This window comes from Colletotrichum jinshuiense, chromosome 2 (assembly GCF_051148585.1).
Source record: "Colletotrichum jinshuiense chromosome 2, complete sequence".
Classification (NCBI taxonomy): Eukaryota; Fungi; Ascomycota; class Sordariomycetes; order Glomerellales; family Glomerellaceae; genus Colletotrichum; species Colletotrichum jinshuiense.
The window spans coordinates 1,360,340-1,386,293 of NC_139309.1; the positions used below are offsets into that span (position 1 = coordinate 1,360,340).

General features: G+C 50.3%; 7 protein-coding genes across 7 annotated transcripts; 3 read left to right on the top strand and 4 right to left on the bottom strand.

The window, feature by feature from the left end:
* Positions 1–1,395: 1,395 nt before the first annotated feature.
* Positions 1,396–2,428, bottom strand: EsH8_II_000362 (thioesterase family protein; the record flags this gene model as incomplete). Its single annotated transcript, XM_083263660.1, has 2 exons — positions 1,396–2,252; positions 2,314–2,428. 2 exons carry the CDS (start codon positions 2,426–2,428, stop codon positions 1,396–1,398), a joined length of 972 nt encoding a protein of 323 aa, XP_083120982.1.
* A 980-nt stretch (positions 2,429–3,408) lies between these two features.
* On the top strand, positions 3,409–4,281 carry EsH8_II_000363 (TMEM53 family protein; the record flags this gene model as incomplete). The annotated part of the gene is made up of 1 exon (XM_083263661.1): positions 3,409–4,281. The coding sequence occupies one exon, from the start codon at positions 3,409–3,411 to the stop codon at positions 4,279–4,281; it is 873 nt and encodes a 290-aa protein (XP_083120983.1).
* A 514-nt stretch (positions 4,282–4,795) lies between these two features.
* EsH8_II_000364 (RmlC-like cupin domain-containing protein) lies at positions 4,796–5,338 on the top strand (the record flags this gene model as incomplete). Its single annotated transcript, XM_083263662.1, has 1 exon — positions 4,796–5,338. One exon carries the CDS (start codon positions 4,796–4,798, stop codon positions 5,336–5,338), a length of 543 nt encoding a protein of 180 aa, XP_083120984.1.
* Positions 5,339–5,710: 372 nt separating this feature from the next.
* On the bottom strand, positions 5,711–8,122 carry EsH8_II_000365 (polysaccharide deacetylase family protein; the record flags this gene model as incomplete). The annotated part of the gene is made up of 3 exons (XM_083263663.1): positions 5,711–7,449; positions 7,514–7,912; positions 7,978–8,122. 3 exons carry the CDS (start codon positions 8,120–8,122, stop codon positions 5,711–5,713), a joined length of 2,283 nt encoding a protein of 760 aa, XP_083120985.1.
* Positions 8,123–11,246: 3,124 nt separating this feature from the next.
* Positions 11,247–12,692, bottom strand: EsH8_II_000366 (FAD-binding oxidoreductase; the record flags this gene model as incomplete). The annotated part of the gene is made up of 1 exon (XM_083263664.1): positions 11,247–12,692. The coding sequence occupies one exon, from the start codon at positions 12,690–12,692 to the stop codon at positions 11,247–11,249; it is 1,446 nt and encodes a 481-aa protein (XP_083120986.1).
* Positions 12,693–13,076: 384 nt separating this feature from the next.
* On the bottom strand, positions 13,077–14,927 carry EsH8_II_000367 (MDR family MFS transporter; the record flags this gene model as incomplete). Its single annotated transcript, XM_083263665.1, has 4 exons — positions 13,077–13,736; positions 13,801–14,191; positions 14,241–14,593; positions 14,652–14,927. 4 exons carry the CDS (start codon positions 14,925–14,927, stop codon positions 13,077–13,079), a joined length of 1,680 nt encoding a protein of 559 aa, XP_083120987.1.
* A 3,204-nt stretch (positions 14,928–18,131) lies between these two features.
* EsH8_II_000368 (uncharacterized protein) lies at positions 18,132–25,569 on the top strand (the record flags this gene model as incomplete). The annotated part of the gene is made up of 2 exons (XM_083263666.1): positions 18,132–23,655; positions 24,662–25,569. 2 exons carry the CDS (start codon positions 18,132–18,134, stop codon positions 25,567–25,569), a joined length of 6,432 nt encoding a protein of 2,143 aa, XP_083120988.1.
* Positions 25,570–25,954: the final 385 nt, after the last annotated feature.

Sequence of the window (25,954 nt, forward strand, 5' to 3'; positions counted from 1 at the left end):
GCCAAGTTGCGCAGCTCTTTGTGGACGCTGACATCTTCCCCTGCGGTTGTTTCTCAAACATAGTATACATCTTAACATATGTCTGGACGAAGGAGTGAGCGGGCTTATTACGGCTATGCTAATTCAGCGGAATTGGCGGTTCAGTCGGGAACAATAAAAGATCGTGGAGTATAAAAATAGGCACGCACTTGTTACATATATATATGTATATATAGAGATATAGAGAGACGATTCTACCACTTTGGCAAGAATCAAGTGACTATATACATATGCAAGCAAGTTCAATCCAAACCACCCAAATAAAAGAGGAAATAGAAGTCAACTTCAATATCTAGGCAAACAAAGGAGGAAAGGAGGCAAGATATAATGGGGTAGGTAAATGCACTATCTCTATTCTATCTATATATATATATATATATACATGTGTTATTATTAATATACGTTTAAACAGCAAAGACAGACAATGCTGCAAAAATAGAAACCAGATACGAGGGCCCAATCGGGATTCGAACCCGAGACCTCGCCCATTCCCGCTGAGCAGAAGGGTTGTGATGTTCCACAAGCACCCGAAGGGCGAATCATACCACTAGACCATTGAGCCGATATCGGATTTCCGTAGACGGAAACCAATGGTTGGATCAGGACAAGCTGGTCGCTTGTCATAGACGACTGGACAAACTGCGGGTCAGCAGTGGAACTTATGTTGGTACTCAAAGTACCCGTACCGTGGTTAAATGGAAAGACGTCCCGATCGTCTCAGTTTCGATGGATTAGTCCAGAAGGCGGCCATTGAAGTACCAGGCCTACTTGCTACCTGCTTTATTACACGGCTTGCTTAAACATATAATAATCTAGCTATGTCGTGATTGTTAGAGACTACTCGGTTCTATTGCCTTGGCCCTAAACTAGACTCAAGCAAAACCTCAACGTTTCTTATGACACCACATCATCCATTTGATATATGCTTTCATGCCGGCAGATAGCCACATGAACTAAATGCCTCAAGTTCAAGTTTTAGCTTTTAACACGCAAGCCCGTCCTGAGGTCAAGGCTGAAGAGGCATTGAACCTAGCCCTATCTCTCATCAACTGTTCGCAGTGGAACCCATCCTTAGTTGTTTCTCAAGAGCACTAAAGACGTGATAAACTTATTAAGATGGTTCTCTGTAAATTCCAAGGCAGTGTGTCCAAACAATCCAAAAGATCAAACATCATGATGCGTTGTGAATGGACCATAAAATGTAATGCTCTGAAGGGATGCTTGTACTCTGAGGACTAAGGTTCTCCTAAAGTTCCACGCGGTCTAAATTTGATGGAATTTCGAAGATAAATGCTTGTCATGTTACATTTATGAAACAGTATATCCTTTGGCTTCCGACCGTTAAACTCCTAGCTTCTAGATCTTGCCCTTCAAATGACTTCGCTCTTTCAAATTCCGCTCCGCCGACAAAATCATGTTTACATGATTACTCAGTGCAACCACATCTCCGCTCTGGTCTAAGACAATTACTTCGAGATCTAGTCTACCATTCTGAATTACTTTAGCCATGGACCGAATGAAAAGCCACTCAACACCCTCCTCGGGCAAAGCTTTCTTCACATCCAGGTTGAGCGCAAGTGTCGGATACCAAAACATTTCATCAGACCGAAACGGTGTCTGCTCTTCGTCCCGCTTGGGTCTCCAGGCTTCTATTACGGTCGGGTACGCGTCCGCTACGTAGCCGAGTGAAGCGTTGGTGAACTTCTCACCCGACTTGAAGCGCAGCCACATGTCTGCAACGCCCCGGCGAGTTCCTTCGCGCGGGACATAGTGTACAATATTATTGTGTGCGCGGGCGAAGGAGACGGCGCGGGCACTGAGGTTCACTTGTTTTACCCAGTGGGGGTCCTTGTCTAGATCGAGGAGGGTGAAATCGGCTGGTTTGAGCGGAGGAGTCATCGTCCACCCGCTCGAGATTGTGAGGCCCTTCTCAAGGCTGATGCGTGTATTGATGATGTATGCGAGGACCTCCTTGCGCGAATTTTGTGTAACCCATGGGGCTGAAGATTGAAGGTCATGCTGGTAAAGCGAGATGTGCAACGTTGAGACGGTACGGCCAAGCTTCACCTCCTCGAGAATGAGTATTGCGGGTCCAATTTCTGTACGATTGACATATTCAAAATGGGCGGAGATGGTGTCTGTCTGGCCGCGCTCAGCCAAGTGCAGAGACGCTGCACGCAAGATGACGGAGGCGACGTAGCCGCCATTGGGGACTATGAGGCGTCAGTAAGTTGTCATACCCGAGAGGGCGTTCACAGCCACATAGATACTGACCCGAGCCGATGCACCAGGCCGATTCAAGATTGGCACTGTAGACTTTTGGGCCAACTTTTGTTATTTTGGTGGCCTCTACGAAGGGCACAAGCTCTTCCGATGGGGAAGATGCCATGGCGACGGCTGGACGCGACAGTGCAGTCCGTTGATGGATAGAAGACTAAGATGAGTAAGGCTGCCCAGGACCTGAGAGTTTCTAATGCACAGAAGACCAATAAGCAATCTGAACAGAAAGGATATGAATGGCGGCGGTAAAGTCAGACGGAGAAAGGTGAATGAGTGTGACGTGGGCGATGTCAACTGTGTCCGCAGTCCCGCTGCTGGAATCTGGGGAAGTTCCTCTAGCGCAGGGGTCCCGGCAGTACCTAGGGATCATTGGGAGCAACAGCAGTCAACGCCAGTACCAGTCCTCGCCTGGGATTGGTGATACATCGGTCGGAATTCATCCCGCTTCCCGGTCCTACATATGCCTCGGCATTGCACATGTCACCTGACCGTTCTACCATCCACTAGAGCTCAGACGCTTGGCTGTTCCCAATGGAGAGTCTGCCTCGGTAAGTGGACCCGAATCGCATGTTTACTCATATTGCGGAGCTGACTTTTCGGTGGCTGAAGAGCTTCAGTGGTTTCCAGTGGCTGGAATCGGGGCTCGTCCCTGGACTAGCGCTCCGGCGTCAGACATAGAAGCCTATTGCGCCTCGTCTGCGTGCCGCCGCGCAACTGATTATCCACTGACCACGCTCAATATCCGTTCTCGTTAAAGCATTGGGAGAGAAAATTTCCGAAGGAATCCCAACAGCCAAGCCTATGGATTATTTGCGTCCCAACGGCGGCGCGGCCGTATTGTTCTACCGGCTTTCCGGCCCATCGATAAGATTATCTCCGAAGTGAGATCAGTCATCAAGTGAGACCTTGTGGTTTAAAAAAAAAAATATCAAGTGCAGAGATCCCCTGTGACGAAACTAAAAGTTGATGTTCCGACTTATGCTCATTCGTAACAACTTCGAGAAACTCCCCACTGATTCCAAATCTCTTTAACCTCTCCGGGAAGCTTTTTCGTACGGATAGCTAAAGAAGAAAACTTAGAAAGAAAAAATGGCACCGAAATCGGACCCGTTCCCTGGCTTCACAGCCATTACAGATCAAATCTTCATTCGCGAAGGAGAAAAGCCAGAAGCTGGCGTAACCCCGTCTTCGGACCACCCGAGAACAGTCATCATCTACAGCTGGGGAGATGCCTTACCAAAACATGTCGCCAAGTACGCAGACGGCTTCCGCAAACTCTACCCTCACGCGAAGCAAATCGCCGTTCTCTCGCCCATCTTGAAGGCAATGAGACAAGACCTCCAGACGCGCTCAGACAACATGCTGCCTGTCGTTGAAGCAGCATACCCGCCAGGAGACACGTCGATAACGGAACAAAACGAAGGCGCCGTCTTGCTGCACGTCATGTCCAATACCGGCGGCATCAACTACGCCGCAACGCTCCACGCCTACCAGCAAAAGTACAACCGCCCCATGCCGCACCGCCTGGCCAGCTACGACTCAACTCCCGGCAGCGTTATCATGACGGTGGACAACCTCAAGCGCTGGTCTCTTGCGATGGCCCTGGGAACTGCGGGCTGGTTCCCCTGGCCCTTTATCGTGACCCAGAGCATCATGGGCGTCTTCCTCCTCCTAAACCACGGTTTCGAATCCCTCATCGGCCGGGAAAGTGCGCCGGTGTTCAGTGTCAAGGCTATGAACGACACCAGCTACGTGCCAAGGAGCGCGCATAAGCTGTACCTCTACAGCAAGGAAGACTCGCTTATAGGATGGCACGACATTGAGACGAACATGGCCGATTCAAAGGGAAAGGGCTACGCGTATAAAGCTGTCAGATTCGAGGGCAGCGGCCACGTCGGACACATGCGCAGTTTTCCTGATCAGTACTGGAGCGCCATTGAGACGGCCTGGAGAGAGACCTGAGACATTTCTCATGGTTCGCGATGTTCATGGCGGGAGGGTAAGCAACTTGGCATTTTATCGTGATTGGGCTGCTCGGTCATATGGCGGGCCCCCTGTCACTCAATTCTTACCTGCATTCGTTGGACTTATTTCGGTAGTGGCCGTCAGGGCCATTGGATGCTGACGTGGGGGCGTTGATTGATTTAGCTTTCAAGGAGCACTTGCAGCTTGACTTGTGCAGACTAGCGTTGGAACGACATTTTCCCCCTTTTGATGGAATATTATTTGAAATATAGAGCTACTTGATTAGATGATTACTTATTACATAGAGTTTGGGTAGAATGCAGAAGATCACGTTCCACGATGAACATATTGACCGCCGCCTGCAACCTGACTTTTGTGCTAATGATGACGTCAAGTTTAGTTCATTAGTTATCACTGGCTTCCTAGGTTCACAATGCATCCGAAGCAAACATCATCAATAAACCAGTTCGAACAAAAAATCGAATAGGAGGCACATCATTCGGCAAATACAATGGGCTCTAAGATTGCTCCAGCGCCTCTCCCGTCTCTCCGCATCTCCAAATATTTGATTCCTGCGCATGGCTTGCTTCCGAACACAAGTATCCAGAACAGGCCCCTAATGATTTACCACTCGGTCTTCCCTTCCGCGAGCGCACCAGTCATTGAATCACATCTCTCGTCAGTCGGCGTCGTCGAGCCGCAATGGCGATTCACCATGTACAGCACCAGCCACTTCCACAGCACGACGCATGAGCTCCTGTGTATCAGCAATGGCCGCGCAAGGCTGTGCTTTGGGGGCGAGGGAAACGAGGGCCGCGTTGAGCCTGTTGTGCAGAAGGGCGACGTTATTGTTGTTCCGGCTGGGGTTGCTCACCGCTTGTTGGAGGACTACGATGGGGGCTTTGAAATGGTCGGAAGTTACCCAAAAGGACATCACTGGGATATGTGCTATGGCAAACATGGAGAGGAGCAGAAGGTCGGGAGAATATGTGATATTGAGTGGTTTACTACAGATCCGGTTTATGGGGACAATGGTCCTGCGGTGGATGCTTGAAGTTGCAATATCATCATGCCAGGCCGGACTTGAAAGCCATACAGTTAAGCGGCGTTAAACCACACCTGAATACAAAGGTAGTCTCTAGCGGAGGCCAACACGATAGGTAAGACATGTAAATCACTGATTATCCCGGCTTCCTGGCGGATACTGATATGCGCTATGGGTTTCCAGTGGTCACGTCAGTGGGGAGAGGACACAATACACGTCAACTTGGCCATCACAAAAAACTGGGTGAAGGTTGGAACTGGTTCAAAGAGTCTCGTGGAAGTGAAACTTTGAGATTCAAGTTCAATGCTTGGTTTATGTGTATTTGGTCTTTTCTCAGCCTCTAATTCCCCTGCCCTTAGATTTAGGACGCTGTTTCCGCGATCAAAGCGGCGGTGCGTTCGGATCCTCCATGCACTGATCAATTCGCATGATCTGCTTACCGGTAGCCTTGGCCAGCCTGATAAACTCGGGGAAGTAGTTGACCGTCGTGTTGTACGAAAAGTGCATAACGACCAGGTTGCCCCCCTTTGCAACGTCGGACTTGAAGGCGTCGACCTGTTTCTCCGGCGTGCTCGTCTCGGCCCACAACCAATCCTGGACATCGACACTCCAGTTGATGAGATAAGCCTTCTCAGACCCCGAGGCAGCCGCCCAGCGCTGACGCATACGAGCGCCTTCGACCCCGTAAGGTGGGCGGAAATAGTTTGATCTCTCGCCAAAGATGTTGGTCATGACCCTGTAATCCTCGTTGTACTCCCAGTCAATGCTTTCGATGCTTGGGAGGCCCTCCATTCTTGGGTGAGTGTAGGAATGCAGCGCAATCTGGTGTCCCTCGCTCTTCAACTGCTGGTAGAGGCTGGCCATGCCTGTGGAGTTGTCTTCGAGCACTGCGCCGACGGCGAAGAAGGTCACCTTGATGCCCGCGTCACGGACAATCTCCGCCAGCCTGGCGGCGTACCTTGGATTGCCGTCGTCGATGCCGAATGCAAACGAGTTTGGCCGCGTGCAGGCAAAGACGAGGGTGCCCGAGGGCAATTTTCGAGGTATGCTCACGCTCGAGGGAATGGAGGGAACGATCTCAATCTTGGTCAGGACTACGGGATCGGTGGTGTATATGCCCCTAATAGCGACACTAACAACACGCTGCAGGTTGATATTGAAGTGCGAAATGGGTATGTAGATATCATTACCAGTTGCGTACCGGCCAGCCTCGAGGCTGTCCCTCGTCTCGGGATATGGCGCCACATTTTCGCTGCACTGCGAATTATGCTGCTGCAATGAGATGGAGAATTTAGTGTGGCCCGAGTAGGCAATGTGCAAGTACGAGCCGCTGTAGCTGCGCAAGTCTCGACAGCCACCGCTGATTAGTGTGGTGAAGGCGTAGTCGGAAGCTGCGGCAACGAGCGTGACGCGGTTGGAGCCCCAGGTAAGACTCAGCTCATCGCCGCCATGCCAGAACCCGAGCGAGTTCGCGTTAGAATTGCTAAAGGTGTCGATAACAAGAGCCGAGACCGTAGCGGCTGGTGCCTCGACGGTTTCCGTTGGTGCTGCTGGGCTGGTTGCCGTGGGCACTACCCAGCCACTTGGAGTACTCCCGCAGTAGAGTGCCAGTGGGCCCAAGGTGACCGGGCTGTTGGGTGCCGAGAGCACGATCGATCTCAACTTGGCCAGATTGAGTCCGCTGAACTTTGACCAGGGGAAGCTGTATAGTTTCTCAGTTCCGTCGAATGTCCAGCCCAGTTGGGCCGTCGTCTGGGACGACGACGCCGTCGCCGCACCGTCGCATGTCGTCTTGGAAGACAACTCGATTTTGAACGTTGTCCCGGCCGGAGCCTTGATCCAGAGTGATATACCACCATACTTCGTGGCATCTACACATCCGACCTGGCTGTAGAAGTACGACGAAGTGGACTTTGGCGTCAATGTCACGTGGTTGTTGTTCACGACCTTGGATTGCATCGTCCCGTCATCACCAGTTGGCAGTAAGAGTGCGTTGTATTGTAGAAAATCAAGGCGCGACTGCGACGCCCAGTCGTCCACCAACAGCGGCGAGCATGCCGGGGAAGTGGATAGTGTCGTGGATGGCGCTGGAGTTGTAGTGGCCTGGGTAGGCGTAGTGACTAGGGACATGATTAGTATCAGACAAGTGAGAACCGAGTAAACAAAAGCCGACTCCACACTCACTGGTAGCGGTTGTAGACCCCTGGGCACAGACAAACAAGATCTTGTCCAATTGCCATTGCTGGGTAGAAGAAAACGACCCGATGACGATGGAGAGGGCCGCGTCAAGGTTCGCCCCAGCAAAGCTACTCAATGGGATGCGGACTGTCTGCCAGCTGCCGGTAAGGCTAGTGACCTGGAAAGATGTTTTCGTATTGGTAGTTGCCGAACAGCTCGAGGCCCACTTGAGTTGAGCTGTAAAGGCCGCGCCCGAGACGGGTGCTTTGATCTCAAGCTGTACATGCGTGTACGAGTTGGTCTGCAGCGCCTGGCAGGGGAACGTCTCGTAGAAGTAAGCTCCGCTCTTGGGGGTGAAGCTGAGGATACCGTCAGACGCGGAGATGCTAGCCATGCTGCCATCGTCTATTGAATTTGGTCAATTAATGTGCTGAGAAAATAACTCTGAAATGGAGTTCCAGTGGACTTACCTGACGTCCACGACCCGAGGTTATTTTGGTTTGTTAAAAATGAGCTCGACAGGTCATCAACCAGGAGGTCAGAGGTACACACAGCAGCGGCAGCTATTGCGCCGTAGGCCGCCGCCAATATGCATTGCGCCTTGAAGTGCACCATCTTTTGGAATGCGATACTCTCAGAGTTCGATTCAACAAGCTTGATATGGAGGAATGGGAGTCCTTGGCAAACCCCTGTCCAACAGATGGGACAATGGATGCGAAGCCTGGCGACTGGCGGAATCCCTCCACCCTATATGTGAGTGAGAACACGACAGACATGGCGAATAGAATTGCGCCATGATCTTGGCAACGAAAGCCCAAGTTCCGTGGTTCGGTCCAAAAAACCTCAGCTGAATTATCATGCGACCCGGGCACAAAGCATGCCGCCGAGCAGTGACATCGTGGCTCACTCGATCGACGCTGGCGTCACTAATGCGTTTACCTCGCAGCGGCTAGAAAACGTCGACCTCTAAGATCAGGGCCGCTGCTGCAACACCTGATCCCCTGGCCCCGTGCGTACTTGGCGTTGGTCAAAGGTTTTTTCCATGCTCCTGCTGGCCTAGGTCGCTCGCGGGCCATCGTGCTGACTACGGAGGGCTAGGGTTGATGGCGTTCGACGCACCCGCGGCATCGCGTCATACCCCGGACTGCAGCTCATCGGCGTTGTGTATTCTTCCGTTGGAACTCCGGGCCGGCGGTCCAATCCAACGTTGTGTTGACCGCTCGTGGTGCTCCAGCCCCCACCTGGTCAACGTGGAGCTGTAGCCTCCAAGCTTATGTGAGCATGCCATGGCGCTAGCGGCTCTTTCCTTGCTCTAGCAAACGATAGTCTCGGAATACGATGCTTGGCGTCGTATTCCCTCCCCATCCGCTGGTCGAGGCCATCAGAGAGGACATGAGAGAGGCGTAAATGGCTGATACATTTTCGTATTCGCACAATATTTTCTGCATCAAGCAGAGAGAGACGAAAATGATCACACGTCTTATGTTGGGAAAGGTTTTCTTAAACATCCGAGCAAAACTTTTACCCTGGCATAGGAATGTCCCCTTTTGGAAGGTAACTGTACCAACCAATAGTCCAGCGGTTTGTGGGGTTACGTTAAGCGCTGGAGTTCTCTTAGGATGATGCATTTGGGGTGGCAGCGGCATGCATCGACTGGGCTTGGGCTTGGCACGGAGATCGATGCAAAATGGAGTCTAAAAGCGGCGATCGTTCTTCCCAAAATATAACATAAGGCTCCAAATCTTGGGTGCAAACTTGCAAGAAACCTATAGTTTACGTGTAATATTATCGCAGCCACGTTTTGCTCTAGATAATTCCACTTTGCCGGCTGATCTGGAGTGCCACCGCTGGTACGGTTAACTGATCTGTAACCCGTCATTTAGTAGCGCGAAAGTAGGTTGAGTTCTTGACATGCAGTTTCCCTACGCATCGCTGATAATAATTGTATTGTGACATGAAACAACATGAAGTAGATTATGTTCCTGACTATGCTTAGCTAGTAAATGTCTCTTGAACTTAAAGTTCATATATTTCTCAGTGTCATTGATGGTTGAACCAGACAGATCACCTTTCTTTATACTGTGGTCTGTTTCCCGTCCTCGTTGACAAGTTTTTCTTTGAATAACACTGAAAGCCCTGTCCCTGCAAACATGCTCAATACCAAGAGGTTGGCTTCATTCGCAGCTAGCAATTCGCACCTCACTAGAGGCGCGACGGGGATATAAAGGATCATTTGAATGATTTCCTAGATAATTCCGGAAAAAGAGAAACTTTTGACTAGAACTGCATTTCACCAAGCGAAAGCCCTGGACTTACATGAGGCTTTGTTTTCTATGCTTCGTAGTAGAAATTGAACTCCGTGCGTTTTTATCTAGCATAATTTAGCTCACCGAAACCCCAGTTCCCAATGACACACCGGCGGCTATTGTGGTTTTCAAAAAAGATTCATCACAGCATATCTCCACTCTCAAAGGGTATTCGAGGACGCTAACGCAGTAGAGTATCACGGGAAATTTGATATTAGGCCCGTTCATCATACTGGTAGCCCCCTCGAAAGGTTTGACCATTTTCTAATCCCTATTTTAAAAAGTTCATCTCGGGGCATCCTCTGTTAGACTCATCATCTTTGGCGTCAAACTCTTATGTTTCTAAGCATTCAAAACAAGGAGAAAGTGAGTTAAAGGTTGGAATTATGTATATTTTGAAGCTTAGGCTATAGACTCTTGCCCATAGAGCGCATATCCTTTAGTTGCTTGCTTTTTCTCTCTTGCATCTGTGCTGTATGTCTCTCCCGGGTAAAGTCTTCATTCAGAGCGTCGGCATATTGCTGCGACTTGAACCCCTTCTATGTGGTCTGGCTCTTCGGCCGGCCAAGCTCGTTGGACTGCTGGGCATCCCTTAGGACCCTCAGGCGTACTTTGTTTTCAATCACAAGTGATGTTTCTCCAACACAACATCATTCAATGCCACGGTATAGCTTTGGGAATGACCATTGGTCTAGAGCCCTGCATTGCTACTGAAGCAGACTTATCGCAACGGAGTCGAGGTAAGATAAATGCATCTGCGTCACTGTGAACGATCTAGCTTTCTGAATCATCTAAACACTGTGGCATCCCTAATAAGACCGGTTGCGCCGCCCGTCGATATCAGACTATCATCTGCGGGGTTATCTTGCCCGGATTGAAATTTAGCCTAATGTAAGACATTGAGTCAAAAGTTTTGGTTCAAGGTAATAAGAAATGCATATTAAACGCATTGCGAACCACCGCCAATATGGATAACCCCGTCAATTGGGCAAGCTTCAATTGAGTAGGAATTTAGTTCCAGAAATATCTATAGTGGCCCGGAGATTCTGGCAGAGAGGATACATTCGTTCCTCGTTTTAGCATGCTAGATACATGAAGATTAGATGTAGGCATTGGATGCTGTGCAGAATAATCACAGTATTAATTAAGACCGATCAGCTAGTCTTATTGTCGCGAGGAATATCATACGTCGTTACTTAGGGCCACCGCAACTCCAAAACAGATGCATGACAACATTTCCCCTGAGCTGATGAACCGGCAGAACTGGATGGTTCCGTACCCATAAACAGCAGCAGCCCTTCCCGAAGACTCATCCCAACCTTCATAGCCTTTCAAAAAATGCCCGTAGTTCATACAGATCAATCCCAATCATTGTCATCCATGTGTCCCGCTATCCTGCTCCGGCCATCCTGGTAAAACGCTTTCTGGATACCTCATTTTCGTATTGCGGACCAGACACCAACAAGTCCAGCAACAGGCCACAGTACAGCCACCTTATTAATTAGTGATTTCTTCTCCCTCTCCCTGCTGACGTCGACATTAACCTTATCGTACACCGTCGGCAGACTAGTCGCACTGTAACGCTCTCGCAGCTTTGTATACCAATCCTTGTCGTACATGTCCCAGAATTCTTTTTCGGTGTAGTAGGCGTGAGAGTAAAGGACCTTCCGACCGCCCAATTCATTGAGCCTTGCCTCCAAGTCCCGATTTTGACGGATGAACCTGTCAATCTTCTTGGACGAAAGACCCCATACTCCCACGTTGAGCATGGGCTGGGGTGTTTCCCCACCGGGCTCCATCGTGTGAGGATGAAAACTGGGTGCGTCGATGGCGCGCAGAGGACACAGCCAGAGCGGCCATATATCGAGGTTATCCGCAACGTAGTTGATGAAGTCTTCAACCGTCGTGTACGGCAATGACAGATCATGGACCAAGTATCTGAAGGTCATCCGGCTCCCCCCACCAAGTCCCGCTTTGTAAAGCGTCCTCGTGTCCATGAGGGGATTTGTAGCACGTCGGGTGAGTCTGTTGAAGGGAACAAAACCGAAGTACTTGAAAGCCAACTCGCCCATCCAGAAAGCGCCACGGTCATATCGAAAGAGATAGTCTTGTAATGGCACAAAGTCGGGAGTCGGGGTCCCATTTGCAATTCGTTTCCGGGCATGCAGATAGAACCATGGGTCTTTGGACTTGGAGAAAGTCTGCGGCTGATACTTGTCGGGCAAATCATCAGTGAGCTGGCCAGTTATGACTGCGGCGCTGGTTCTGGAGAAGACGAGTCCCTCGACATAGTCGTTGTGATCCAGGTTGGTCTCGCGCTGTATGGCAGCGATCGCCTCCGGAATTGTGGAATATGATTGATAGGTCACTTTGACAAACTTCTTGGCCTTGCGCAAACGCAGCTCGAGCTTTGTGACAATGCCGAGTGTTCCCAGTGCCCCGGCCGCACCCTTGAAGAGGTCCGCATTTTCGGTCTTTGAGGCATTGACAACCTCTCCGCTTGCAAGAATCATTTCGACGGACTGGACCGTCTCATCAAAGTAACCGTAGCGAAATGAGCTGCTCTCCCCGGCAGACCCGGCGAAGCCGCCGCCGACGGTGATGCCCGGGAATTCCATCACTACGGGTGGCACCATGCCGCAACGGGATGTCGCAGCAACAAGTCGGTCCATGGGAACGTTGGGCTCGACAATGGCGATGCCCGCTGGCTCATCAACGCGCAGAACATTGTGTAGCTCGCTGATGTCGACGACGCGTTGGCCGTGGGCGGGCCGGGTGCTGCTGGTGGAACCGTGAAAGATGCGGAACGGCTCCCGGCGCGAATGGAAGCCTTTGACAACTTCGGCGATGCGCTTCACTGCCGCATTGTGATCGTCCATTTTGGGGCGAGCTGGCAGCTGCAGAATGGAACTCTGCGGAAACCTTTTGACCGGGAAGACAAGGTAAGTACGGAAAGTTTGGAGCCAACGTTGGGACTCTGGAAAGTTGTAACGGGGACTGTCTGAAGTTGGGTTGACCCACTCACCGTGCTTGGTGTGTCGCCCTCATTGGACCTTTGCTGTGATTCCTTCGAGATGACTAAGAGCGCACCGAGAACTCTGTAGCGTGCATAAATGTACAAATTGCACCGGCATGACCAAGTCACTCCTTTGACGGGCTTTTGTTCTGAATGAACTCGGATTGTTCAATTGTTATGTAGTGTTTTCTACCAACGGCCTGCGATACTATGCAAGGTGACGACATGCAAACATGGAGGATCAAGCTCATTGGCTTTCGGCATCCGCCTTCTCTGCGCTCTCCTCGCCTGGGATTTTCTTTAGCCCTACGCCAACAACACCGATGATGCTGGCAGCAGCCATTGCCGCTGCCACAATGTACGTCCTCGTAATTGCATGGTTATACACCTGCAGCAATGCGCCGAATTGTTCGGGAGGGACCAGGTCCTTGAGCTGGTTAGCACCCGAGTCCCTGATTGCCTTGGGGTCAACTCCAGGAATGTTGTCCGAGATGCCCGATGTTAGAGAGCTGGCGAAAACGGCCTGTGCGACGGTGATTGCTGTCGTTGGTCCAAAGCATTGAAAAAATAGCACAATGGCCACCCCGATCGCAACATCGGCCTCTTTCAAGCTGCTTTGAACGGCGACTGCTGCTTGTTGTGTCGAGGCCCCAATCCCCAACCCGGCGATAACTTGAAAAGAAATCCAGTGGCTTGCACCGGACGTCACATTCAGGGTTGACAAAAGGCCAGCGCCCACGGATAATAAGATCGTTCCTGCCAACATGAATGGCTGGTAGTACCCTGTCTTGGTGACTCCCCAACCACCGAGGAAGATGGTGAATATGAAGGCGAGGCAGAGGGCCAAGTACCTTACACCCGACTGCTCAGGCGTTGCACCTTGAATGGCTTGAAACCAGAGCGGTACCTGTGACAATCGTTAGTATCCTTTTCCCTTCCGAATGAAAACAAGTGGAGGGTCTGTTGCTCACGTAATAAACAAGAGTAAAAAAGGCGCTGTCTAAGCAGAACCCGAAAAAGGCACCGAAAATCACCACGCGCATCTTTGCAAGTCGTGGCGGCACGAGCGCTTTCTCCCCCATCCACCACTGCTCTGCCACAAAACCGATGACAAGAACTCCGGCAACCACGAAGCAGGCGATTGTCCGCTTATCGCTCCATGAGAACAGGGCACCGCCGAATTGGAGTGCGAGCAGAAATGAGGTAATCCCTGGCAATAAAAGGACCATGCCAAGATAATCTAACCCCCGGATTTTCTGCAGCCAAGGCCGGCGCTGCTCATCCGTTGGTGGGGGCGATTTGACAAAGAACAACGTCGCAACCGCAGGCGGTGCTGCGATGGGGAGGTTGATGTAAAAGCACCTAAAGGCACGTCAGATATTAGTGATGTGAGAATGGTCGACGCACTTACCATCTCCATGTCAGATAACTATCTGTGATTACACCGCCAACAACCGGTCCAAGGACAGCAGCGACGCCATAAACCATCCCGATAGCTCCCACATACATTGGCAGATTTTTGGCTGGTAGCGCAGCTGATATTAATACCAGACAGCCGCTTTGGAGACCTGAAGCGCCGAGGCCAGCAATCGCTCGCCCGGCGATGAAGACGGCCGAGCTCGGGCTCACTGCGCAGATGAGAGACCCAATCTCGAATATGGCGAGTGAGACCAGAAATATGATTTTGATGTTGAATTGGTTATAAAGGCGTCCAAAAACAAGTTGGAACGCGCACAACGTCATTTGGTAGGCTGAACCATACCACTGGAAGCTTGTCAGTGTTTTGAGCGAATACTCCGGGCTATTCCAAAAGTTTACTCACACCAACGTCCGCCAATGAGCGAAACTCATCAGTGATCTTTGGGATGGCAGTTGCGATGATGCCTTCGTCAAGGAAAGTGCACAAAACACCCAAGGAAATGGCCAGCCAAATGATGAACACTTTCCATGCGGGGAGATCTTGTGCCACCGGGGTCGAGTCACTTTGTGTTTGAAAGTCGTCAGATGGGTTATCATCTGGCACGCTCGTCTTCTCTGGTTGAGTATCCATGTTGCCACTGTCAGTTTCGTCAAGAGACGATGCTTTCTTTGCGGCCATCTTGAAAATCTGCACGACTGACTTGGGAATTTCGTGATGTGAAGAGGGCAACGTGTGACCTAGGGAGCTAGGATATTTGTCCATTCCATGCAAACCTATCCCCTCAGTAAGGCTCGAACAGCCGGACTGAATCTTGTTTCCAGTGTACCCTGGCGTATTTCGCCCCCTGGACCGGCTGACCGCCACACAATGATTTGATCCTAAGCATGCATGTAATCGCCCTGCCCCCGCATCGGGAAGGCCAGGAACAACAGGCAGGCGCCGCAGGAGCTACGATGTGACTTGAACGCTCCATTTCACGATAACTATTGGTATGTGGATGCGTCCGTTTGTAGCCTTATCTTATCGTTGACCGCCCCTCGCGCGGGTCGAAGGATTAGAGCTGCATGTCGTTCACTGCTAGTTACTAATTAGGCACCTGCATCATGGCGTTTTTCAAGCATCCTGCGAACGAGCATGATTACCTGCATAGCTTGCATTCATTGGTCCCAAGACCCGGGAATACTGGTTTGATGGGGGACCCGAAAACTCGTACGAACCCATGCAAGGCACACAATGTTGCTGCATTGGACCGCATGCGCTACAAAAGGGCCTTGGGCAGGGCCTTGTAGTGGCAAATGGGATTACCAATAGCAGTCACAATGTTCACTTACACCGCCTATGACTTGAGATGTCGCAACTTGCTAAGCCCAAGTTGAGACCACCTTTTCATACTGACAGAGAAATATGACATAGATGCGGTCCGACTGAGCGAATCAAAACTCATCCATGGATTCCAAACGTGAAAGAGGCTAGAATCTCATCTCATCACACCAGATATTCCCACACTTGAGGGACAAACGCCGGCACCTTGGTGCCGAAAATTGTTGCATCCCTCATTCCTTCGCTGTGGCCACAAAATCGCGAACAGCCTGTGGAGCACTGGTTTCCACTGCCGACCTGCAGTCGTTTAGGCTGGATGGGTCCACACTCTCTAAACCTCAGCGCTTCGCCGCGCAGGAGCACATCCGCGAAGGATTGACCTATTTGAAATTTTGGCACACTTGCCTTTCTAGGCAGATCGTAGAAACTTCTCGAGTAGTTGAGGTTGCATTATTGGGGAAAGGATGGGGCGTTTCTGAATCCGAAGCGCTAAGGTGTGAGCTGCCCGGTCCTTTGCGAGAGGGGTCGGTCGGTCATGAACCAAGCCACGGAATTACGCGGAGTTCGTCATGCTGAAGGATCATCCGCAACAGTGATTTGTAGTTGGGGAGTATGTGAGGTATGCACTTTAGTCCGCATGTGTAATGGGTGCATAATGAGCCAGGGAACAAATGCAAGGTGACAGTCATCTTGATGACAAGTGAATGGTTCCTGCAGACATTTATATCACCAATGTCGTCCCAGACTTCCCGCCTTGGCGCCATGCTTTGAGGCTGACACCTTGCATACGACTTATCAGTTCGATCACCGGTGCAGTAGGTGCCGATCGTTACGATGTTATCCTCGGACGGAAGATGGAAGCTCACTCCAAGGCTTCATTCTGTAAAGTTTGTTTTCGATGCACCGACTCCAGCGGATGCAGAAACGCCAGACGAGATTGTGTTCGACAGCCCATTTCCCAGCGACGTCCAGGGTGTTCCGAAGAGGTATGTCTTCAAATCACCAGCAACGAATAGCGCCCAGCAAACGCATAGCGAGACTCAAATTCCCACCCAAGAGGAGGGAATGACTGTCGATGTGGCACCAGTAAAAAGTCAGCCTGCCATTCTCAGGCAACCTTCCGAGTCCGAAATATTGTTACCAAAGCAACAAATACTAAGCACAGAATCTGAGTCAAACAAAACGTATCTGTCGTACCTCAGAGGCCCAAATTGTGAACTGAAAGTCCCAGTTAAGGCTGCTGTATGTGCTGCATGGGCTTTGATACTATCTTCCGAAAACGACGGTCAAGATGGCAGCTTCGGGCTTTGCATGACTGATACAACTACAATTCAGCCGTCAAATGCGCCATTACGATTTAAATTTTCCGTCGACAGAAAGGATAGGATTTCGGCCTTCCTCAAGGGCGTGGAGGAGATGCCAGTTCTATCCAGCGCTACATCAAACCGAGAATCTATTTACAATCCCGACACCGAAGGAAGCTTGTCTCTCAAGACTATTATCAAATTTTCAACGAATCCTTTTAACACTCAAAGAAAGTCGGGAATATTAGGCTGTGCGATCGAGCTGGAATGCCTCGTCAATGGTCAAGAGCTAGACCTTTCTGCCACCTTTGATAACCGTGTGCTGTCAAGATCGGCGATACGACTTCTTCTCAGTGATCTAGAACACGTTCTGTGGCAGCTGGACAACCTGTCTGGGGGGCAACAGACATTGGAGGATGTCCAAATATTGAGCCCTGCAAGTCAGCGTCATCTTGTACAACTGAACAGACCGTATGTAATCGGATAATATCCCGCCTGAATTTTGGTGATAATAAACTAACTCAATCAAAGGCTGCAGAGCACGGAAGACGTTTTCATACATGAATTTATCGCGAAACAAGTTCGGTTGCAACCACTGGCCTCAGCCATTTGTGCTTGGGACGGCAACCTATCTTATACTGAGCTTCACCATCACGCCGATAACCTCGCACGATATTTGTCAGGCATCGGTGTCGGACCAGAAGTGTTCGTTCCTATCATTTTCGAAAAGTCGGTTTACAGCATTATCGCCATATTGGGAGTAGTGAGAGCTGGAGGTGCCGTTGTACCTCTAGATCCCACGCTTGTCCCTGCTCGGATTCAGATGATAGTTGAAGATGTGAACGCATCTGTTGTGGTGTCGTCTACACAGAGTCAAGGCAAGATCCCGTCGCAAATACCCCAAAGCAAGCGAGTCATCATCGACCATTTATTCTTGAGACAACTATCAACCTCAAAGAAGTTTTCATTGAATAATCCTACATCAACACCAAACAACGCTTTGTACGTTGTGTATACTAGCGGCTCAACGGGAAAGCCAAAGGGTGTTGTGGTTACGCATACTGGATTTTCCTCTAGTGCAAGTGGGTTCTCGAAAGCCATAAGCCTCGACTCCCCCTCTTACCGCGTCCTGCAATACTCATCCTTCTCGTTCGATATTTCCATGCTGGAAATTTTTACGACTTTGATGACAGGTGCCTGTCTCTGTATTCCATCTGAAGAGGACCGGATGAACAACCTGGCGAGCTGCATATCCAGTATGAACGTAAACTGGGCAATGTTGACGCCATCTGTGGCGAGTTTGATGAGCCCAGAAGAGGTCCCAGGCCTGGAAGTTCTTTGTCTCGTTGGCGAAGCACTTCCCCAAGCCGTTGCCGATACCTGGGCTGATCACGTCAAGACTATCAACGCGTATGGTCCTGCGGAGTGCTCTGCAATCACTATCGTCAGCGCGCCAAGGATCCGGGGTGTCAAGAGCATTTCCATTGGGCGGCCACCGAATTGTGCTGTCTGGATCGTCGGCGAGAACGGGAGACTTGCTCCTTTCAACACTATTGGCGAGATAGTCATTGAAGGTCCACCCGTTGCCCGCGGATATCTGGGGGATAGGGAAAAAACTGACGCACTATTCCTGGACAACCCTGATTTTCTTCGCGGTGTCGTACGCGACCCATCGAGGTGCTACAGGACGGGCGATCTCGGCCGAATGAACTTTGATGGGTCGATTGATTACTTAGGCCGAAAAGACACGCAGGTGAAGATAAATGGCCAGCGTGTTGAACTTGGCGAGATCGAGCACCATTTGAAGCAGCATCTTTGTTCATCATCAGAAGAGACATGGGAGGTTCTGGTGGAACTTCTTAAACCGAAAGGGAGAGACTCTGGTATCCTCACGGCATTTGTTGCTCAAAAGTCGCCGGCCACACTCGTACCTGTTGGTCTGGATGAGACGTTTCTACCAGTTTCGATCCCAACGTGGAATCTAATACGCCAAAGAACTGACTCGGCCTCAAGAGAAATTGCTACGCTGCTCCCAGCCTACATGGTTCCCAAAGCATTCATCCCATGCCGGAGGCTGCCCCTTTCTCCCTCTGGCAAGGTTGACAGGAAAACACTCCGCAGTCTTGGCAACAAAATGACAGCGCAGGAGTTAATGAACCCTCCGAGCCAATACAACAAGGAACCAGCCACAAATACATCTGGGTTCGAGTTAAATTCTGCCGACCTCAGCGAAACTGAAGATTCATCAGTTGGGCAGCATACCATTCTCTCCGACAGTCATCCATCATCCGAAGCGTCCATATCGCTTTTCGAGTCGTCTTTGATTCTCACACCAATTGAAACTCTACTGCGTCAGGCATGGGCAAAGGTGCTGAGAGTTTCCGAAGACTCGATTCAACCCGAAGATGACTTCTTCAAACTCGGCGGAGACTCCATAGGAGCTATAAGAGTAGTTGCGGCATGCCGTCAATCAGCACTTCAGATCAACGTTGCCAATATCTTCAAGAATTCTGTCTTGAGAAATATGGCGTTGGTTTGTAAAAGCTCAGTATCTGGCAAATCTGCCGCAACTCGGGCTCAGTTCACTCCGTTTCAATTCCTCAAGCAGGACGAGATATCCGACCTGCGTTTGGAGGCCTCGTTCCAGTGTGGAGTTGAGGAAGACGAAATTGAAGACCTATATCCTTGCACGCACATGCAGGAAGGTCTGATGGCAGTCAATCTAACGCGACCGGGCAGCTACACTGGCCGATGGATCCATTCTTTACCAAGCGACGTGGACCTGGAAAGGTTCAAGAGGACGTGGGAAGAAATCCATGCAGCATTACCCATTCTGAGAACTCGGTTTGCAACCACATCGTCAGCAGGGTCGCTTCAAGCCGTCATCAAGGAACACATTGAATGGCTTTCGCATACCGACCTCGAAGCCTACCTTGAAGAAGATGATGCCAATTCAATGTTCCCTGGAGACAAGCTTAATCGATTTGCAATTGTTTCATCCAAGAACGGCGCCATGACTTTTGTTTGGACAATTCATCATATGCTTTATGATGGATGGTCGCTCTCAATGCTTTGCAATAGGTTCAACGATTTGTATCATGGCCGTTCTTTGAAGCCAGCAACAGATTTCCGACACTTCATCACTTACTCCCAGCAGCTTGCGTCCAACAAATACGCAGATTACTGGAAAGAAGAACTTCGCGACGTGCCCCAATCGAATTTCCCCGCCGTACCAGAACCCGGCCATCAATCCTTCGCTCGAGCTGTGGTCAAGGATACTCTCGACGTTGATATCAACCAATCTTCTGGCCTGACGATGCCCACAATTGTACGAGCGGCGTGGGCTCTCATGGTTGGATATTTCTCAGAATCTGACGATGTTCTCTTTGGAGCAACGGTTTCTGGCCGGAATGCGCCACTTGATGACATCGAGACAATCGAAGGGCCGACCATTGCCACTGTTCCGGTCAGGATGCGCATTGACAGGAGTTTGCATCTGCTTGACTTTGTCCGTCAGGTTCAGGACCACGCCACTGCAATGATACCGTTCGAACAGACCGGGATGCAGCAAATAAAGACATTGAACGAAGACACGAAGCGAGGCTGCGAGCTTCAGAATCTTCTTGTTGTTCAAGCTGGAGGCGGCTGGGATGAGAATGGACCAGGTCCCCTCGTAAAACCGATGTACCGAGAGGAGTTCACAACGTTCCCTGTCACATGTGAAGCTTGGCTCCATCCAGGACGGATTGAGTTCGCAACCCATGTCGACGAAGATATCACGAGTCGTGTCTTTGTGGCAAAGGCAATTGAAACTGTCAAGATGATCATTACACAGCTTTCTCGAGCAACGTCTTTGCCAAATGACTCCTCCAAGGTTGCAGACCTGGTTTTCGACGAACTTCAAAGCCCCTCTCAATCTAAAGTTCCTCAAGAACAGGAGCCCATTAAGATTTCATCTTCAATCCATGAACTAATTACGAAGCAGAGTCAATACGAACCAAAAAGAGAAGCCGTTGTGTCAACAGCTGACGCCCTATCCTATGAGAGATTGGAGAGCATATCTTCTGCGCTCGCAGGCCATCTCATAGAGACTGGCGTTGCGGCAGGAGAGATGATTCCCTTGTGTTTTGAGAAGTCTATATGGGCAGTGGTTGCGATGCTTGGAGTTCTCAAAGCTGGAGCTGCTTTTGTCCCTCTGGACCCGAGTCAACCGATTTCTCGCCTCAGAAAGGTTGTGGCACAAGTCAACGCCAAGAGAGTTATCATTTCATCCTTCCATGCTAAAGCAACCGATCTCGGGGTTGCTACGCGCATCGTCTTGGATAAAACTTCTTGGAGTTTTCGGGGCTCAACTTCGCGACTCATCGACTCCGATCCCGAAAGCCCAGCGTACGTCATCTTTACGTCGGGCTCTACCGGCACACCAAAAGGCATTGTCATCTCTCACTCTGCCTTTGCATCCAGTGCAGTCGCCCATGGGGCATTGTTTGGTATGGCAAAAGAAAGCCGCGTGCTGCAATTTTCCGCCTACAGTTTCGATGCCAGCTTGTTTGAAATTCTTACAACCCTCATTCACGGAGGAACTGTCTGTGTCCCAACCGATAATGAGCGATTCGAAGGCACTAGCGAGTTTCTGAGGGAACAAAATGTGAATTTTGCTCTTCTCACGCCGTCGGTAGCTCGAATTATTCAACCAACGGAAGCGCCATCGCTCAAGACTGTGGTGCTGGGTGGAGAAGCCCCGGATGAGCTATTAATCAAGAAGTGGCTAGATGCTGGGACAAAACTTTTCAACGCATACGGACCGAGCGAGTGTTCCGTAATCGCCGCATGCCATCCTTGCTCATACGAATTAGACTCTCGAACAATCGGCCGTCCCGTGGGATGCTCGTTTAGGATTGTTGACCCAGACAATGCTGCAACCCTGGTCCCAGATGGAGAGATTGGCGAACTGCTTATTGAGGGCCCTACCTTGGCCAAAGGTTATCTGAACGATCCCGAGAGAACTGCCGCAGCATTCATAAATGCTCCACTTTGGCCGGGCGAAACTCGCCTCCCTGGGTCTGGACCTTTATACAAGACAGGAGATTTGGTCAAGAGGAGCGACCGTGGAGCCTTGGTTTACGTGGGCAGAAAGGATTTACAAGTCAAACTGAATGGCCAGAGGATTGAGCTCGGTGACATTGAGTCTCATCTGGCTGTCTGTCAGTCCATTAAGCGTGGAGTCGTTGTCTTCCCATCATCTGGGCCCTTCTCAAAGCAAATTGTTGCCGTGCTGGAACTTCAACAAGACATTCTTAAATCAGCTCCCGGAAGTCAACACACAATTTCTCGCTTCAACGAAGAGGCCGGAAAAATTCGGAAAGAACTGTCCAGCAAGATCCCTAGTATCATGCTGCCAACGCATTGGGTTGACATTACCACGCTTTCTCGCGGACAATTTCCACTTTCGCCTTCAGGAAAGGTGGATAGACGACAAATTGCGACTTGGGTAGAGGAGCTTACCCCAGCCAAATCACAATTCCTGGATAAAACAGCCCAAGTCGCCCATACAACCACCGCCATATTTCCAGGGGAACTACCTGCGTATGAGTTGGCTGACAAAATCGCATCTCTCGTACGTTCCGAATCGCGTTCATCTGTTTATCAACCACCAGGATGCTTTGATGACATCTTTTTGCACTCATCCGGGCTGGATTCTTTGAACATGATGTCGCTCATGCACTTCATCCACATGAAGCACCGGGTACGGGTTAGTATGCAGCTTCTCATGAATGAGCATACCAGCATCCGAAGTTTGGCTGCGTTCATAGAAGATTATGGCTTAAAGAAAACTTCCCATGCCAAACAAAGTCCGCAATCAACCAGTCACGAAGTCGATATCATGGCCCAGATTAATCATTACGACGCCGAGCTCCTCAATTCATCGCGCAGAATTCCCCGGCCTATTCTGAGACACTCGGATGAGAAACGCGGGAAGTTGAGAGTATTTCTTACCGGCGCCAGCGGTTACCTGGGCACCCAAATCCTACGACAACTTTTGGAACGGCCTGACGTTGATTGTGTGACTACTCTTGTCCGAGGAGCAAACTCAGAAGCAGCAAAGTCTCGGGTGGTTGATGCGGCCCAAAAGGCATTGTGGTGGACAGAGTTTCACGAAGAAAAGCTCAAGGTCTGGGCAGGCGACTTATCCAAGCCTATTCTCGGGCTCCGAGAAGACCAGTGGGCCCAACTAGAGGACGGAAACTCGTTTGATATCATCATACACAATGGCGCCGTCGTTCACTGGAATAAGAGCTACTCTGCTCTTCAGGCGGTCAATATCGGATCAACAATTCAGCTACTTGACCTTGCCGTGCGGAGCCCATCGTTGCGGTTTGTCTATGTGTCAGGTGGTAGACAATGGCGCTCTGAAAACGAGAGTGAGGAGGAAGTTGCCCATGAACTGTCCGACGCCATGGGCTACAGCCAAACCAAGTTTATCGCAGAGACATTAGTGAAGAGGGCAGCCAGTAGATGTCTGCCCACGCAAAGAAACCTCGCTGTCTTCCGGCCAGGCCTCATTATTGGAACTCCCACGGAAGGAGTAGCAAACTTGGACGACTACATTTGGAGACTCACGGCAGCGAGTATTGACATTGGAGTCTACAATGGAGACGACGAGAATGCATGGTTGCATATATCTGATGCTGCCACCACAGCAGCTGCAGTTATCCGGAACGCCTTTGATTCCAGGCCACAAGAACAGCTGGTTAAACAGCATGACGACGGAATGACTTGGGGTGAGTTTTGGCGCTTGATCAAAGCAACAGGATATGACATTTCCCCAGCGCCAGGGTATCAATGGCTTCCAACAATCAAACGAGACATTTCGACGCGGAAAGAGGCGCATCCGCTTTGGCCACTCGCCCATCTCCTTGATGATACCTCGATGGAATGGGACGTAAGGGTTGAAAATCCGCAAGACTGCCCTATTCAACTCAAGGTGGCTGTCATGAGAAATGTCGAATTTCTCGCGAGTAATGGCTTCCTGCCAACTGTTAGTCCAGAGCGTGGATCGACTCAGAAGACGCCAGGCACATTTTCTAGGTCGGGTTTTAAATAGAGGCATGTGTTTCTATGGAATTACAGCCTTGAAGCCGTTTAAGAAGCCGGCTTGAAGTAATCAGAAGATTTTCTATGCGGACGTCGTTGTGTTGGCTTAAGCTATACGATGCCATTTGCCCATCGCCGCCACATCCCCAAACTAGATAGCAGAAAAAGATTTATTGAAGAGCGAGATTGGTCAATATTTTGTGTTGTACATCTGATTGTACATGTGCCCTTATAGCGTACCTATCAACGGCAGCCATACTCTACGTGGCGGGGGTTGGAGTGACACACTAGGCAACAACCACGATAGTGACGTAAGTGGAGTTCTGTTAATCACAGCGCGATTGTCATTCGCGCCCTTGCATTTATTCAAGGCTGCCTAAAATCACCACGTTTTCCAGGCGCATAAGAGTGTCCGTCAACAACACCCCATCAAGTCAATATCCCCACAAATATTTTCTTCTGAAGTTTTCGTCGACATGAGCGATTCCATCGTCATAAAGGCTCAGTGCCTCTGCAAAAAGCACACCTTCTCGGCTGCTGTCCCAAAATCCACACTGCCGTTAGAAGCTTCATGCTGCCATTGCAGCTCCTGCCGACATCTTACCGGCGGACTCTACTCTGTCTGTGTCAAATGGCCATCTCCCTCGGAAGATCTATCTGGTCTGAAGAAATATTCCTTCTCTAGGAATACAGATATCTTCTCCTGTGGTACCTGTTCCTCACAACTTTTCTGCCGCAGCACCGCACATACCGAAGTGCCATTTGTCGTAACTGGTGCTTTGGAAAACACGCTTGGTCTCGTAAAGTACAACAGTCACATGTTCGTCGGAGATACCATTGACGGTGGCGCTTCGATCTGGTTGCCGAGACACGAGTATGGCAAGCCTGCGAAACGCTGGAGAGAACACCGCAATGAAAGTGAAGAGCTGCCAATGGACTGGCCGGCACCCAACGCTACCCCTGCTTCGCGGCTTAGCACAAAAGCTTCCACTGGATTGACCACCTTCCACTGTCACTGTAAAGGTGTGAAACTGTCTCTGCGGAGCGCGGTTGATCTCGAGCTGGACCCAACAAAAGAGGTTTATTCGTGGTGTATCGAACCAAAAACCCTCAAGTTTAAAGCCAGCACAGACGCCTGCGACTCTTGCCGTATATCGTTCGGGTCAGACCTGCCTGGATGGACATTTGCACCGCTTTCTCACATCAGCTTCGACACTGAATCGGTGTCCAACCCTTCTGAGTTTCCGCAAACTCTTGGCGCACTCAGGGAAGCAGTCATTTCCGAGAAAAAGGATCCTCGACTTGGCAGCTTGGCGATTTATAAAAGCTCTCCCGATGTAGAGCGGTACTTCTGTTCTACATGCTCCGCCAGCGTGTTTTATGCTGTTGATGACAGAGATGGTATGGTGGACATTGCAGTTGGGTTACTGGATCACCCAGATGGGGCTCGTGCTGAGGGATTGTTGGCTTGGTCTTACGGCAAGGTTGGGTGGGAGGCGGACGCGTCTGGAGGGTGGCGGGAGCAACTGGTCGCATCGACCAAAAGCCTCCAGACGCAATGGGTTGACTTGGTTGGGGAAGGTAAGACGTCGAGCGATTGAAAATATTTGCAATGCTTAGTAACTCTTCTAATGACATGAAATTGCGGTCACATACGAAAAAACAAGTCTCTTCTTTAGAAGCTGAGATGTATTGGCCTGCTCGGCATTCTCGAGTTACAATGTTAATCCCCTAAGCGACCCGGCCCATCAGATTGAAACTCGATTTCGATTCTGTCCCAGAGAAGCGCCGATGGTTTAGTGGTAAAATTCTCCGTTGCCATCATGCAGCGTCGGGGAGCCGGGGGTTCGATTCCCCCTCGGCGCATATCCTTTTGCATCTTTTTTAGCTGACTTCTCATTTATCTAGCTAACTTCATGGACGAATGGATGACCGACCGCATTACTGGTAATGAGTGGGTGAAAGTTCATGTCAAGAGACACAAGC